This window comes from Procambarus clarkii, chromosome 46, assembly GCF_040958095.1.
Source record: "Procambarus clarkii isolate CNS0578487 chromosome 46, FALCON_Pclarkii_2.0, whole genome shotgun sequence".
Taxonomy (NCBI): domain Eukaryota; kingdom Metazoa; phylum Arthropoda; class Malacostraca; order Decapoda; family Cambaridae; genus Procambarus; species Procambarus clarkii.
In genome coordinates, this window is record NC_091195.1 from 16,667,011 (window position 1) to 16,681,216 (window position 14,206).

Here is a 14,206-nt window from a genome sequence, read left to right on the forward strand (position 1 = left end):
TGTTCGTGTACCTCCCATGGTGAAGAGTTTGTCTTTGTCCACCCTGTCAATTCCCCTGAGAATTTTGTAGGTGGTTATCATGTCTCTCCTTACTCTTCTGTTTTCCAGGGATGTGAGGTTCAGCTCCCTTAGCCTTTCTTCGTAGCTCATTCCTCTCAGTTCCGGGACGAGCCTGGTGGCATACCGCTGGATCTTCTCTAATCTCGTGGTCTAGTCGAGGCCACTAGTATTAGTGGCCCTCAGGTAAACTCAGGTAAATTGTCTTACAATGTGTCTACCATTACACCTGTTGGTTAGCTTAAGTACCCGTGGGCCAAGCTACTGGTGCTGTGGCTGTGCAAGAATGCCCAAATTAATCACAAACATGTATATGTTCACAGCATTCCTCCTCCGCCCTCACCACCTGCTCCAACATGTCAAAGAAACACACCCATTAACTCGTGACTTTTATTTCCAACCGCAGCTCCACAATATTGTACTTTAAACAAGAATATAGACTTCAAACCCACAGGAAAGAAATATAATTTGTGCATCCATGAAATTAACTACATAATAGTATATCCTGTGAATAACTTAATGCTGTTTTCTGTGAATAAGCTTCTAATGAAAGTAGGAATCATCCGGCTGTTAGCGAGGGGGAGAGACTCTTGTTTTTCACAGTTTTTTGTGAGGAGCTTAATGGAGACTCAGCCTTTAGGCCACAGGGAACCACACCTCGTTGCGACGGTTCCAAAATTTCCAGGGAAAGTCGTAGCTTGCCCTGGGAAAGGGGAGAGGGGAAGATAGGTTGTGTTAGTTGGCACCAGAGCAGGTAATATGGGTCGGGATGAGTTGTTTTGTGAGTGTGAGTGCTGTGAAGGGGTAATATCACTGATCTGCTGCTGCTACTCAGCTCCACACACACTTGTATGGTGGCAGCGAGGCGGACAGTCCGGCAGCTCCCATAACTCATGTTGAATATCATATTTCCTGCTGCTCTTCTCTCACTACACTTCTCCAGCATCTCTCACTACACTTCTCCAACATCTCTCACTACACTTCTCAGCATCTTTAATCACGACAAACATACATATTACACACACACAGATATCACAATAGAGTGATGCATCAAATGAACAAATCTACAAGGGCCGTGACGAGGTTCGACGAGGTTCGAACCCTCGTCACCGCCCTTGTGAATTTGTTCAAACATACATATTGCTGAGTGAGACACATGACTGAGGAGGGACACACACACACACACACACACACACACACACACACACACACACACACACACACACACACACACACACACACACACACACACACACACACACACTCACACTCACACTCACACTCACACACACACACACATACACACACACACACACGACCGCTACTCACCAGTGCACATGATTGAGAGAGACACTCTCCCCTTCCTGTTGGATGATAGCAGCCAGCTTGCCTGCCTCCTCCATCCACTCATTCTCGTGGTACATGTACCCCCCGACCGTCCTGTGGAGGCGAGATGGTTGATGGCTCGTCATTGTGATGGGACACACACCACGGTACTCCCTCGATGGTACACACACATGCACACACACACACACTCAAAGCGTTATACGACAAAGAGTACTGGGAAGACGGGACAACAAGTGTGAATCTCTCATCCTGTAACTATACTTAGGTAATTACACTTAGGTAATTATACAAGCATATGAATAAACCCTTCATCATCACCAACACTAATCATCTGACGTTGTGGTCACTGGAAGACGAACGTGTGCCCAAACGTTCCTCATATCCAGCTCCTTCACATCGTATTAATGCAGTGCATCCCTGGTCTAGGAGGCGAAGCTGTGCTCCAGATGAAGTCTGAATCCTCAGCTGAGTACCATTTTGGTACCTTGGTACTACTTAAGTACGACTTCGGTGTTTTGGTTGAAGGGAAAGCGCCAAGCCATTACGGCTATATAGCACTATGAAGGGGTCAGGATAAGGATTTACGATGAGACAGGGGGAAAGGAATGGTGCCCAATCACTTGGACGATCGGGGATTGAACGCCGATCTGTATGAAGCGAGTACCATTTAAGTGCTTCTGGGAGCCTTATTTTGAGAATCCGGGTTCTGTTTACTTAAGAGATGGTCACATTATCTGCATTTTCAGCTTAGATTTCAAATCTTCGTCGTTCCTAAGTGAAGGGAACAAGCAGGGAAAGCGCCAAGCCATTACGACTATATAGTACTTGGAAGGGGTCAGAATAAGGATTGGGGATGGGACGGGGGGAAGGAATGGTGCCCAACCACTTGAACGGTCGGGGATTAAACGCGACCTACAAGTGAATGACATACAGTAAGTTTGAAGAGCTGCATGTTGTGTACCATGCTGGGATTCTCATCTTTGCGAGATCAACCAGGCTGTGACTCTAACGTCAGGCTGCGAGCAGACACATCAAACATCCTGGTTGATCAGATCAGCAACCAAGAGGTCTGATCAGAGACCGGGCCGCGGGGGCAGTAATCCTCGAAATCATCAACAAGTAGTAGAATCTGATAATGAATCAGATCTCAGTGATATGTGGAGGCAAGGTTTGTGTCTTGCTGATGATTCGACATGAGATTCAGAGAGGCGAGAACGAGACCTGAGTCTGCACAACGCAGCTTTAGCATCACGCAGACCAATGGATGAGACACAGCACCATCAACAACCTCCGGCCCAGGTCTGTCAAAGAGCTGCTTAGACCTCCAGATTAAAAACCTCTTCGTCCGGAGGTCCCATTGAGGTTCTGCGATCCAAAGAGACGTTCTTAATCTCGTCGGCATTTGCCCCATCGAAGTCCGCCCCACCGAGATGCGCACCATCGAGGTCCGCCCCATCGAGGTCCGCCCCACCGAGATGCGCACCATCGAGGTCCGCCCCATCGAAGTCCGCCCCACCGAGATGCGCACCATCGAGGTCCGCCCCATCGAGGTCCGCCCCACCGAGATGCGCACCATCGAGGTCCGCCCCATCGAGGTCCGCCCCACCGAGATGCGCACCATCGAGGTCCGCCCCATCGAGGTCCGCCCCATCGAGGTCCGCCCCATCGAGGTCCGCCCCATCGAGGTCCGCCCCATCGAGGTCCGCCCCATTGGGGTCCCAAGCACTCTGGTGAATCCGGGAAGCAACTGTCTCATTGTGTCCAGAGCAAGTGAGATGGCGTGGAAGCTGGAGTTTGAGATGCTGTTGGAAACCTGTTCCAGCTTGAGACACACGACAATGTTACCACTAAGGCAGCTGGGGTATGGGCACAAGGAGCTGGGGTATGGGGACAAGGAACTGGGGTATGGGGACAAGGAACTGGGGTATGGGGACAAGGAACTGGGGTATGGGCACAAGGAGCTGGGGTATGGGGACAAGGAGCTGGGGTATGGGCACAAGGAGCTGGGGTATGGGGACAAGGAACTGGGGTATGGGGACAAGGAGCTGGGGTATGGGGACAAGGAGCTGGGGTATGGGCACAAGGAGCTGGGGTATGGGGACAAGGAGCTGGGGTATGGGGACAAGGAACTGGGGTATGGGGACAAGGAACTGGGGTATGGGCACAAGGAGCTGGGGTATGGGGACAAGGAACTGGGGTATGGGGACAAGGAGCTGGGGTATGGGCACAAGGAGCTGGGGTATGGGGACAAGGAGCTGGGGTATGGGGACAAGGAACTGGGATATGGGGACAAGGAACTGGGGTATGGGGACAAGGAGCTGGGGTATGGAGGACAAGGAGCTGGGGTATGGGGACAAGGAGCTGGGGTATGATGACAAGGAGCTGGGGTATGGAGGACAAGGAGCTGGGGTATGGGGACAAGGAGCTGGGGTATGGGGACAAGGAGCTGGGGTATGGGGACAAGGAACTGGGGTATGGGGACAAGGAGCTGGGGTATGGGGACAAGGAGCTGGGGTATGGAGGACAAGGAGCTGGGGTATGGAGGACAAGGAGCTGGGGTATGGGGACAAGGAGCTGGGGTATGATGACAAGGAGCTGGGGTATGATGACAAGGAGCTGGGGTATGGGGACAGGGAGCTGGGGTATGGGCACAATGAGCTGGGGTATGATGACAAGGAGCTGGGGTATGGGCACAGGGAGCTGGGGTATGGGCACAAGGAGCTGGGGTATGGGCACAGGGATCTGGGGTATGGGCACAATGAGCTGGGGTATGATGACAAGGAGCTGGGGTATGGGTACAGGGAGCTGGGGTATGGGCACAAGGAGCTGGGGTATGGGCACAGGGAGCTGGGGTATGGGCACAAGGAGCTGGGGTATGGGCACAGGGAGCTGGGGTATGAGGACAAGGAGCTGCGGTACTGAGGACAAGGAGCTGCGGTACTGAGGACAAGGAGCTGCGGTACTGAGGACAAGGAGCTGGGGTATGATGACAAGGAGCTGGGGTATGGGCACAAGGAGCTGGGGTATGGGCACAAGGAGCTGGGATATGAGGACAAGGAGCTGCGGTACTGAGGACAAGGAGCTGCGGTACTGAGGACAAGGAGCTGCGGTACTGAGGACAGGGAGCTGGGGTATGATGACAAGGAGCTGGGGTATGATGACAAGGAGCTGGGGTATGATGACAAGGAGCTGGGGTATGATGACAAGGAGCTGGGGTATGATGACAAGGAGCTGGGGTATGATGACAAGGAGCTGGGGTATGATGACAAGGAGCTGGGGTATGATGACAAGGAGCTGGGGTATGATGACAAGGAGCTGGGGTATGATGACAAGGAGCTGGGGTATGGGCACATTGGATGAAGTAAAGGAATGGTGTCTAATCAATTGGTTCATCAGGGTTCGAACATAGACCAGAACGCAGCGACACTGTCGCTCTACCGTCCACTTCAAGTGGTTGGGACAGACAAACTGGATTCAAGAACAAAACTGCCTAACCAGTTAACAAATTACCTAATGTAACCGAACTGTATCTAACCTAACCTAACCTGTTACAGGAGCCTGACAGCTGAGTGGACATCGCTTCAGATTCGTAGTCCTGAGGTTCCGGGTCCGATTCCCGGTGGAGGCGGAAACAAATGGGCAGAGGAGCCATGATGCCCTTGTTCACCTAGCAATAAATAGGTACCTGGGAGTTAGACAGCTGCTACGGGCTGCTTCCTGGGGATGTGTAACAAAAAGGAGGCCTGGTCGAGGACCGGGCCGCGGGCACGCTAAGCCCCGAAATCATCTCAAGATAACCTTACCTAACCTAACATTATCTATCCTTATCTAACCTAACCTAATCTGACCTTATCTAACCAAACCTAACTTAACCTAACCCAAACATAATAAGTAACAAGTAACAGATGTAGTTGTGCTTTAGGTCTGAATATTATTGCAACCCCTGAGTAACAGAGAATGCTAATGTACCAGACAAACACAACAGAGAATGCTAATGTACCAGACAAACACAACAGAGAATGCTAATGTACCAGACAAACACAACAGAGAATGCTAATGTACCAGACAAACACAACAGAGAATGCTAATGTACCAGACAAACACAACAGAGAATGCTAATGTACCAGACAAACACAACAGAGAATGCTAATGTACCAGACAAACACAACAGAGAATGCTAATGTACCAGACAAACACAACAGAGAATGCTAATGTACCAGACAAACACAACAGAGAATGCTAATGTACCAGACAAACACAACAGAGAATGCTAATGTACCAGACAAACACAACAGAGAATGCTAATGTACCAGACAAACACAACAGAGAATGCTAATGTACCAGACAAACACAACAGAGAATGCTAATGTACCAGACAAACACAACAGAGAATGCTAATGTACCAGACAAACACAACAGAGAATGCTAATGTACCAGACAAACACCACTCACCTAACAGAGGTCACACAGGTGTGTGTGGCATAGTAACGAGGCCATACCTGGTAAGGACCCGCATCTCCAGACGATGCTCGATGAAAACAAATTTGTTAGTTGGCGTCGGGGGGTCATCTTGGTGCTTCTGGTCGATGAGGAAGCACAGGGTGAAGGTCTTATCCTGGGGACCTCTTTGTAAGTACTCCGTTGTCACAGGCAGGCCCATGTACACTTTGTCCTCTGCGGGCCCGGACACAAGCATATCATTTAGAGTCATAGACAAGTCATAGAGTCATAGACAAGTCATAGAGTCATAGACAAGTCATAGAGTCATAGACAAGTCATAGAGTCATAGACAAGTCATAGAGTCATAGACAAGTCATAGAGTCATAGACAAGTCATAGAGTCATAGACAAGTCATAGAGTCATAGACAAGTCATAGAGTCATAGACAAGTCATAGAGTCATAGACAAGTCATAGAGTCATAGACAAGTCATAGAGTCATAGACAAGTCATAGAGTCATAGACAAGTCATAGAGTCATAGACAAGTCATAGAGTCATAGACAAGTCATAGAGTCATAGACAAGTCATAGAGTCATAGACAAGTCATAGAGTCATAGACAAGTCATAGAGTCATAGACAAGTCATAGAGTCATAGACAAGTCATAGAGTCATAGACAAGTCATAGAGTCATAGACAAGTCATAGAGTCATAGACAAGTCATAGAGTCATAGACAAGTCATAGAGTCATAGACAAGTCATAGAGTCATAGACAAGTCATAGAGTCATAGACAAGTCATAGAGTCATAGACAAGTCATAGAGTCATAGACAAGTCATAGAGTCATAGACAAGTCATAGAGTCATAGACAAGTCATAGTCATGTGGAATATTGATCGTAAGTTCTTGAGTTTTAGTTTGAATTCATTTATGTTTATTTTACTGTTGTCTAAATATTGCCCAGACTCCGATGTCAATAATCTATACCTTTAAGAGAAAATGTTGGTCCAAACTTGGAGGCCAGAAGCTTAGAGCTAGCCTCACCATAATTTGCAGGGGGAATAGTCTGGAGTACAGGATGGTCATAGGCTGATTGGGGTAGGCCTAAGCTGGTAGGCCTAAGCAGGCCTTTAAAAAATACCAACAATTATAAACATCCCTAGGCTATTTTCATGGTGTCTTTGAAGGCGTCAATTATGAAATATGGTGTGTGCCGACCTTTTTGTTTCAATGGTTCTTAATACATATTTTATGAAAGAAAGAGCAAAGAAGAGCTCTTTGAGATATTTGTGCATCATCAGCAAACATTGAGAAGAATGAGTCTATACCCTCCGGGAGATTATTTATGTATATCAGAAACAGTATAGGTCCGAGTACAGAGCCCTGTGGGACTCCACTGGTGACTTCACGCCAATCAGAGGTCTCACCCCCTCACTGTAACTCTCTGCTTCCTATTGCTTAGGTACTCCCTTATCCACTGGAGCATCCTACCTTCTTCTTGATAGTAGGTGCAGTTTGCATGAAGGGTTTGTCCTCCCGATGACTGCACCAGTACAGGTGTTGGTAGACGCCTTTATGTTGAGGATGAGAAGAGTTTCAAAAGTGCTTGTTGCGTTGTGCTGTAGACAGAGGAGCGGCGACTAAAACAGAGGTGTATGTTAGAGGGAGACTTGCCGCACCGTAGGCCGAGATGTTGTGTTTATGGCGTCAGCTGATCCATGGTACTATGACGAGGCAGTTAGATTTTATAGTGTGCTCCCCAGATGGTGCCAGTGAGGGCTTTAAGTATGGCGAGTCGGGGTTGTGTCGTCTGTTTAAGGTGCTGAATGTGTGCTTTCCAGGTAAGTGAGGGCGAGTCTAAGTGCATGCAGAGGTATTTATGTTCTTGTACGTGTTGGATGGGAGTGTTGTGTATTGTGAGGGTGGGTAGATGAGCAAGCCTTTTTTAGTGAAAATCTGATATCATGTTTTGTAAGTACTAACTTGAAGGCCCCATTGTTGTGTCCAATCTATGATGTAGTCAAGTGCTGTTTGCATTGTTGGGACTGTATTAGGTAAGGCATTCTCTGAATAATACAATGTTAAGTCGTCGGCGTACGCCGAGAGGTTAACAGGATGGTGTTAGGCAAATCTGCTAAGAAAGCAGCAAAAAGGGTTGGGCTTAGTATGGAGCCTTGCAGGACACCCGTTTGTATTGGGATGTCATCGGAAAACTCGCCTTGTATATAGACTTTGGAGGTCCTGTTCGTAAGATAGGACTGTAACCATAAAAGTAATCTTCCCTATACACCTAAACGCGCAAGCTTTGCGAGGAGGCAAGTATGAGGAATGCTATCAAAAGCTCCTTTGAGGTCTAGGTAGAGAACAAGACAAAATTTACTGCTTCTGAGAGCACCCTACCAGTTACTCTTGCTTGTTTCTCCAACTTATGCGCCCGCCTCTTATGGGGTACAGTGTCTAAGGCTTTCCGACAGTCGAAGAAAATGCAGTCCGCCCATCCTTTTCTTTCTTGCTTAATCTTTGTCACCTGATCATAGAATTCTATTAAGCCAGTGAGGCAAGATTTACCCTCCTTGAACCCATGTTGATGGGTTGTCACGAAGTCTCTTCTCTCCAGATGTGTTACTAGGTTTTTTCTCACGATCTTCTCCATCACCTTGCATGGTATACAAGTTAAGGACACTGGCCTGTAGTTCAGTGCCTCTTGTCTGTCACGCTTTTTGAATATTGGGACCACATTAGCCGTCTTCCATATTTCTGGTAGGTCTCCCGTCTCCAGTGACCTACTATACACTATGGAGAGTGGCAAGCAAACTTACTTCTGCAAACTTTCAATACCCATTGTGAGATTCCGTCTGGGCCAGCAGACTTTCTCACATCCAGATCCAATAGATGCCTCTTAGCCTCATCTCTGGTAATTTTGAACCCTTCCAAGGCCACCTGGTTTACTACCATGTCTCCTAGCGCAGGGACTTTACCTCGTTCTATTGTGAAGACCTCCTGGAATCCCCCTGTGTGTGTGTGTGTTCATTTTCAGCTGCTGGCTAAGAGTTATCATGACTTTTGGGATGTGTTCCTCAGCTTGGCTTCGTAGCCGGAACGTTCCTGAGTTGGCGCCCCTGGTTGCAGGTCTCTTCCTTGAGTTTCTCTCAAAGTCGGCTACATGCTTTGTAGCCTTTCTGTATCTACCTTAACTTAGCAGTGTGCCGGTGGTCAACCTTCTTTCTAGGGTAAGTTTGACCCTAAGGTGATGTCCTTTTTTTGTCTGCAGTGTTGCTTGATGGTTCTCTGTCAGCCTGGTCGCTTGCTCTCAAGATGTTGCTTACAAGGTGAGGCTTCACGTGTGGTGGAGGCCGTCCAGTCACTTTCTGGCTTTACTTTACTCTGGCGGTCACTTTAAGGACAGAATTATCGTGGGTGATGATCCTAACCACTCCTCCTCATCCATACAACTCACCTAGTTGTGCTTGCGGGGGGTTAAACTTTGGCTTTTTGATTCTGCCTCTCAACAGGTGTACAGGTTCCTGAGCCTATTGGGCTATATTATATCTACAGTTGACATTGTGTATGGGATCAGCCTCCACCACATCACTGCCTAATGCATTCCATTTGCTAAATACTCTGACATTTAAAATATGCTTCCTAATGTCTTCCTGGCTCATTTGAGTGCTCAGTTTCCACCTGTGTCCCCTTGTGTGAGTACCACCCGTGTTAAATAATCTGTCTTCATCTACCCTGTCAATTCCCCTGTGAATTTTGTATGTGGTGATCATGTCTCCCATAACCCTTTTGTCTTTCAGAGATTTGAGGTGTAATTCACGCAGCCTTTCCTCGTAACTCATGCCTCTTAGTTCTGGGACTAGTATGGTGGCATACATTTGAACTTTCTCAGACTTCGTCTTATGCTTGACAAGGTATTGTCAACCTTGCATATACCACATGTTTGACGTATGTCGTATACAAGGATTTAAATCATTTTTTACACACATTTTTGTGGCATTTCTGATGTAGCCAGCCTCGCATCCGCCGCTGATGATATCCTTTTTGGCTTTAGGAGACAAGTTCGGTGTGATATCAACTCTTGGATCCTACTCTCTGTCCGTTTCTTAGAGGATTTCGTCTCCCATTTGGCCTCTGGCCTCCTGCTCCCTCCATCTTGCTTCATAACTTTATATTTACTTGAGTTAAACTCTAGTGCAGGCCATGGGCGATTTATTGCTACAGGGATATCTTTTAGCCATGGGATGGGGGGCTTTACAAGGGCGTTTTGGGGGGGTGCGGGGTAACCTCATCTGGACATTTTTCTGAAGCTGTGGTCTTAAGGACTGGAGTTTGCTTTTTGTTTAATATCTCTAGATGTCCTTTACGCTCCACGCACCTTCGGTCTTCTGCACCACACTGGGATTTGCTTTTCCACGTCATTTTTTTTCTTCTGATGCCTCGCTTACTTGTGCGTCCCAGATTTGGCTCACTTTTTGTGTGTCCATTATATTGTCTTTAAATTTCTAGTGTTATCAGATTTGATGCGGCTCCTGCTTTAGCCTCGATGCGGGATTGGTTCCGGCCTTGGTTATGTGTTTTGATCCAGGTTTTCTTTGAGTGGCGTTTGAGGTTCAGGACTTTTCTTGCCTAGCAATCACTTCCTGCTTTAGTTTTTGGCTAGCTTCTTGTCGTCCATGGGCACTCGCATCCCATGTGGTAGGATTGGTGTTTTGAGTGGCTCCTGAGACTGATGGATGCCTACTACTGGTTGTCTTTCTAATTTCCGTTCTGTTCTTGGTCCTTTGGCAGTGTTGGTCAGTCTGTTCTGGTTTTGTTCCTCACATTGCAGCTGGCCTTTGAGGTTCCCTTGTTCGCTGCTGTAGGGTACATCTTGACCGTGCAAGATTATTATTACCTGCCAGAGTGACTCTGATGCTTTTGGAGGCAGGTGCCAGGGGGTAGAGGGCATTTTTTGGTGCTGTTTTTCCAGCAGCAGCTGTGGTGGAGGCTGTGCTTTCACTGCCCACTCCCTTCTGCTAGTGTTGGGGTCCTTTTCCTGTGGCTCACTTGACCTGTCAGTTGGGGTGGCATTTGCTCTTTCAGGACTCTGCTTGACATTCATTTCTCTTCCAGTCGCTTTTCCTCCCAGGGTTTCTAAGGGCGTTTTTTTTCCAGGGTGCTCGAGTCAGGAGTGTTGTGGCATGACCCCTTTTTCCTCTTCAGTGCCTCTCTCACCGGGTGTTTGGGGGTTTGCTAATTCCTGGTTGAAGTGGGTGTCCTGTGGGGCTTGACCTCAGACAGTGGCACTGCCTTCCTTCTGGGCTTCCTCCTCCTTCATATTGAGGTGTATTTCTTCAGACACACAGTGTATATTTGAATAAATACACACACTATGTGTATCTGACGTTGGGGCGTACGGTGTTGAACTACTTTGCCTTCACCGAGTGCTTAGGGGTCATACAAAAAATTTGGACTGGATCCAGGAGGAGCCTCCAGACGTCTAGTGAATTGAGTAGAAATCCTGTTGTATGATTTTTATCTAGTCAGTGGTAATACAGTGGTAGAATGTGCAGTTGGTCTGCTGGTAGAGTGTGGCTGCCTTAGTCGCGGGTTCGCGTCACTTCTCAGCCCCAGTTGATTTTATCATTATTATTAATGATACAATTGCTGTTAATTTGATTTACCTTTACTATATCTATAACAAATAATTGTAAATAATGAATTATTCCAACTGATGGGACTTACTATCATTGATATACAAGAGCCTTGTTTAGTTAATCCTGACCTGTGCTACTATTTAAAAGTATTATACTGACATTTGACGAGAAATAGTTAAACCAAAAAGGGGAAAAAAAACGCACATGGCGTTTTGCGCAATGAAAGGGTTAAGAGTACAAGTGGAGGAGGACTCACGGCCACTGTGATCTCCGGTCATATAGTGGTTGAGTCTCCAGGCGAGAACAGCCATGTCCGGGTCTGAATAACTGTTCGATCTTGAACACACCCATTTCCTCGCCTCATACAGCCGCTCCTCATACCCCTGAGAGAAAGATACCTATTGTTGCTGGCATTCTGTAGTCGACATGTTGTTACTGTACACTGTGGGGGACCACACTGTTACCAGCACATTGTGGGGGACCACACTGTGGGGGACCACACTGTTACCAGCACACTGTGGGGGACCACACTGTGGGGGACCACACTGTGGGGGACCACACTGTGGGGGACCACACTGTTACCAGCACACTGTGGGGGACCACACTGTTACCAGCACACTGTGGGGGACCACACTGTTACCAGCACACTGTGGGAGACCTGACTTAAAAATCAACGCATGAAGTTTTACCTGAATATTAACAATACGCAGAATATAAACAACACAATTTTAGAACTATCTTAATTGACAAGTAAATTATCTTGAAGGTATTAAGAGTAGTCACCCACATTAGCTGTCCTGGTGACGTTGTAAGGCGCCTCCTCGTACGTCTGGAAGAGGTTGATGATCTCTTCCACAATGTCGCTGATCTGTGCAATATCATCAACATGAGAAGATAAACATTGCAAACCTCTTTAAAACCCCCATAAAATCATATAGCATGCAATGTAATCTTTTAAACAGCAACAATTATCAGCAAAACTCTTAGGCATAGAAGGGTAGATTTTCTACAATATTTTTGAGTAGATATTGCATAGAAGTAAATGTGTAAGTACACATGGGAGGGAGGTACATACAAAGTTGGCCTGGGCCGCCGTGGAGCCCAGCAGCAGCAGGGAACACACTACCAACCAACGCATCCTGAGGGGAAGAAATTATCAGGTTTTACTCTACAAGCTTTGCTTCCCTGGTTGTTAGTGAACAATGACTTGATTATTGTGTGTCTGTCTGTGTGTGGTGCGTCTGGAAATGTTTTTCTGTCAGTGTCTGTCAGTCAGTGTCTGTCAGTGTCTGTCCGTCAGCGTCTGCCAGTGTCTGCCCGTCAGCGTCTGTCAGTGTCTGCCCGTCAGCGTCTGTCAGTGTCTGCCCGTCAGTGTCTGCCCGTCAGTGTCTGCCCGTCAGTGTCTGCCCGTCAGTGTCTGTCAGTGTCTGCCCGTCAGTGTCTGTCAGTGTCTGCCCGTCAGTGTGTATATATAAAATAATGTATAAAATATCACAAAGTTATCTTCAGTTTTTATAGCGAGATGCAGCCGAGTCTAGACTTTCGTTTTCACACATATATACTGAAGACGTATTAATGATCATTAGAGGAAGGAAGGAAGGAAGGAAGGAAGTAGTTAAAAGGTACTCATCAGTGCTTACCAGTATCATAAGAAAAGCCAAACTTTCATATTATGAGACTAAATTCAAAGAAGCAAAAGGCAACATGAAAAGCATATGGAATACCATCTCTAATATCCTAGGAACTAAACAATTCTCCCACAACCAGAAAACACTCTCTAAGGATGGCTTTACACCGTCAACTGATTTAGAAACGGCAAATGAATTTAATAGCTTCTTTTAATCGGTGCTAACCTTGCCAGTAAAATCCCACAGACTCAGACATATCAACACATATCTCTCAGGCAGCTATCCAAACTCTCTTCTCCTCTCACCAATCAGCCCGACAGATGTTGTGTCCATCATACACTCTCTAAAAACCAAAGCTGGGAACATCAGTGAAATTCCGTCCATTGTATACAAGAGCGCCTCCCATGCCCTTGCACCACCTATAGCTCTGCTGTTCAACAAATCCCTTGAGTGTCACACCTTCCCTGATATCCTTAAAAAAGCAAGAGTAACGCCAGTTCATAAAGGAGGTAATCCGGCAGACATAAACAATTATAGACCAATATCAAACCTACCCATACTATCAAAAATGTTTGAAAAAATTATCTACAAACAGCTCTACTCCTTTCTCGTAAAATTCGACATACTCAGCCCCTGTCAGTTTGGCTTCCGCTCCAAAACAGTACCAACAATGCAATTATTAGTCTTCTTGATATAATTTACTCAGCCCTTGACAAAAATGAGTTTCCGATAGGACTCTTCATTGACCTGAGAAAGGCCTTTGATACTGTTAATCACAATTACCTCTTACGTAAACTCCATCATTATGGAATCCGAGGCCATGCACTGGACTATATCCAATCCTATCTTAGTGATAGACACCAATGTGTAACCATCAATAATATAACCTCTCCCACTCAACCAATAACCGTTGGAGTGCCACAGGGCAGCATCTTGGGACCTCTCCTATTTCTTCAACCCGTTCTCGCACTTTCTTACAGCCAATATTGACTTATTAAATACGTGCATATGTGACATACTAATCATACTAGTTTACCTTGAAAAGCTTCATAGAAAACAACGACCTTACCTAACCTTCTTAGTATGTTAAGATAAGCATCTT

The 14,206-nt window shown here is 46.7% G+C and overlaps 1 protein-coding gene across 1 annotated transcript in view; it reads right to left on the reverse strand.

The window, feature by feature from the left end:
* Positions 1 to 435: 435 nt before the first annotated feature.
* Positions 436 to 14,206, reverse strand: part of LOC138350653 (heme-binding protein 2-like) — a 14,424-nt gene continuing 653 nt past the window's right edge. The window contains exons 2-7 of the mRNA XM_069301717.1: positions 12,552 to 12,615; positions 12,264 to 12,344; positions 11,733 to 11,859; positions 5,904 to 6,078; positions 1,387 to 1,497; positions 436 to 760 (exon numbers count right to left, since the gene is read on the reverse strand). Coding sequence (XP_069157818.1) covers positions 694 to 760; positions 1,387 to 1,497; positions 5,904 to 6,078; positions 11,733 to 11,859; positions 12,264 to 12,344; positions 12,552 to 12,614 — 624 coding nt within the window. The 5' untranslated portion in view covers position 12,615 and the 3' untranslated portion in view covers positions 436 to 693. The remainder of the gene's footprint in view (positions 761 to 1,386; positions 1,498 to 5,903; positions 6,079 to 11,732; positions 11,860 to 12,263; positions 12,345 to 12,551; positions 12,616 to 14,206) is intronic.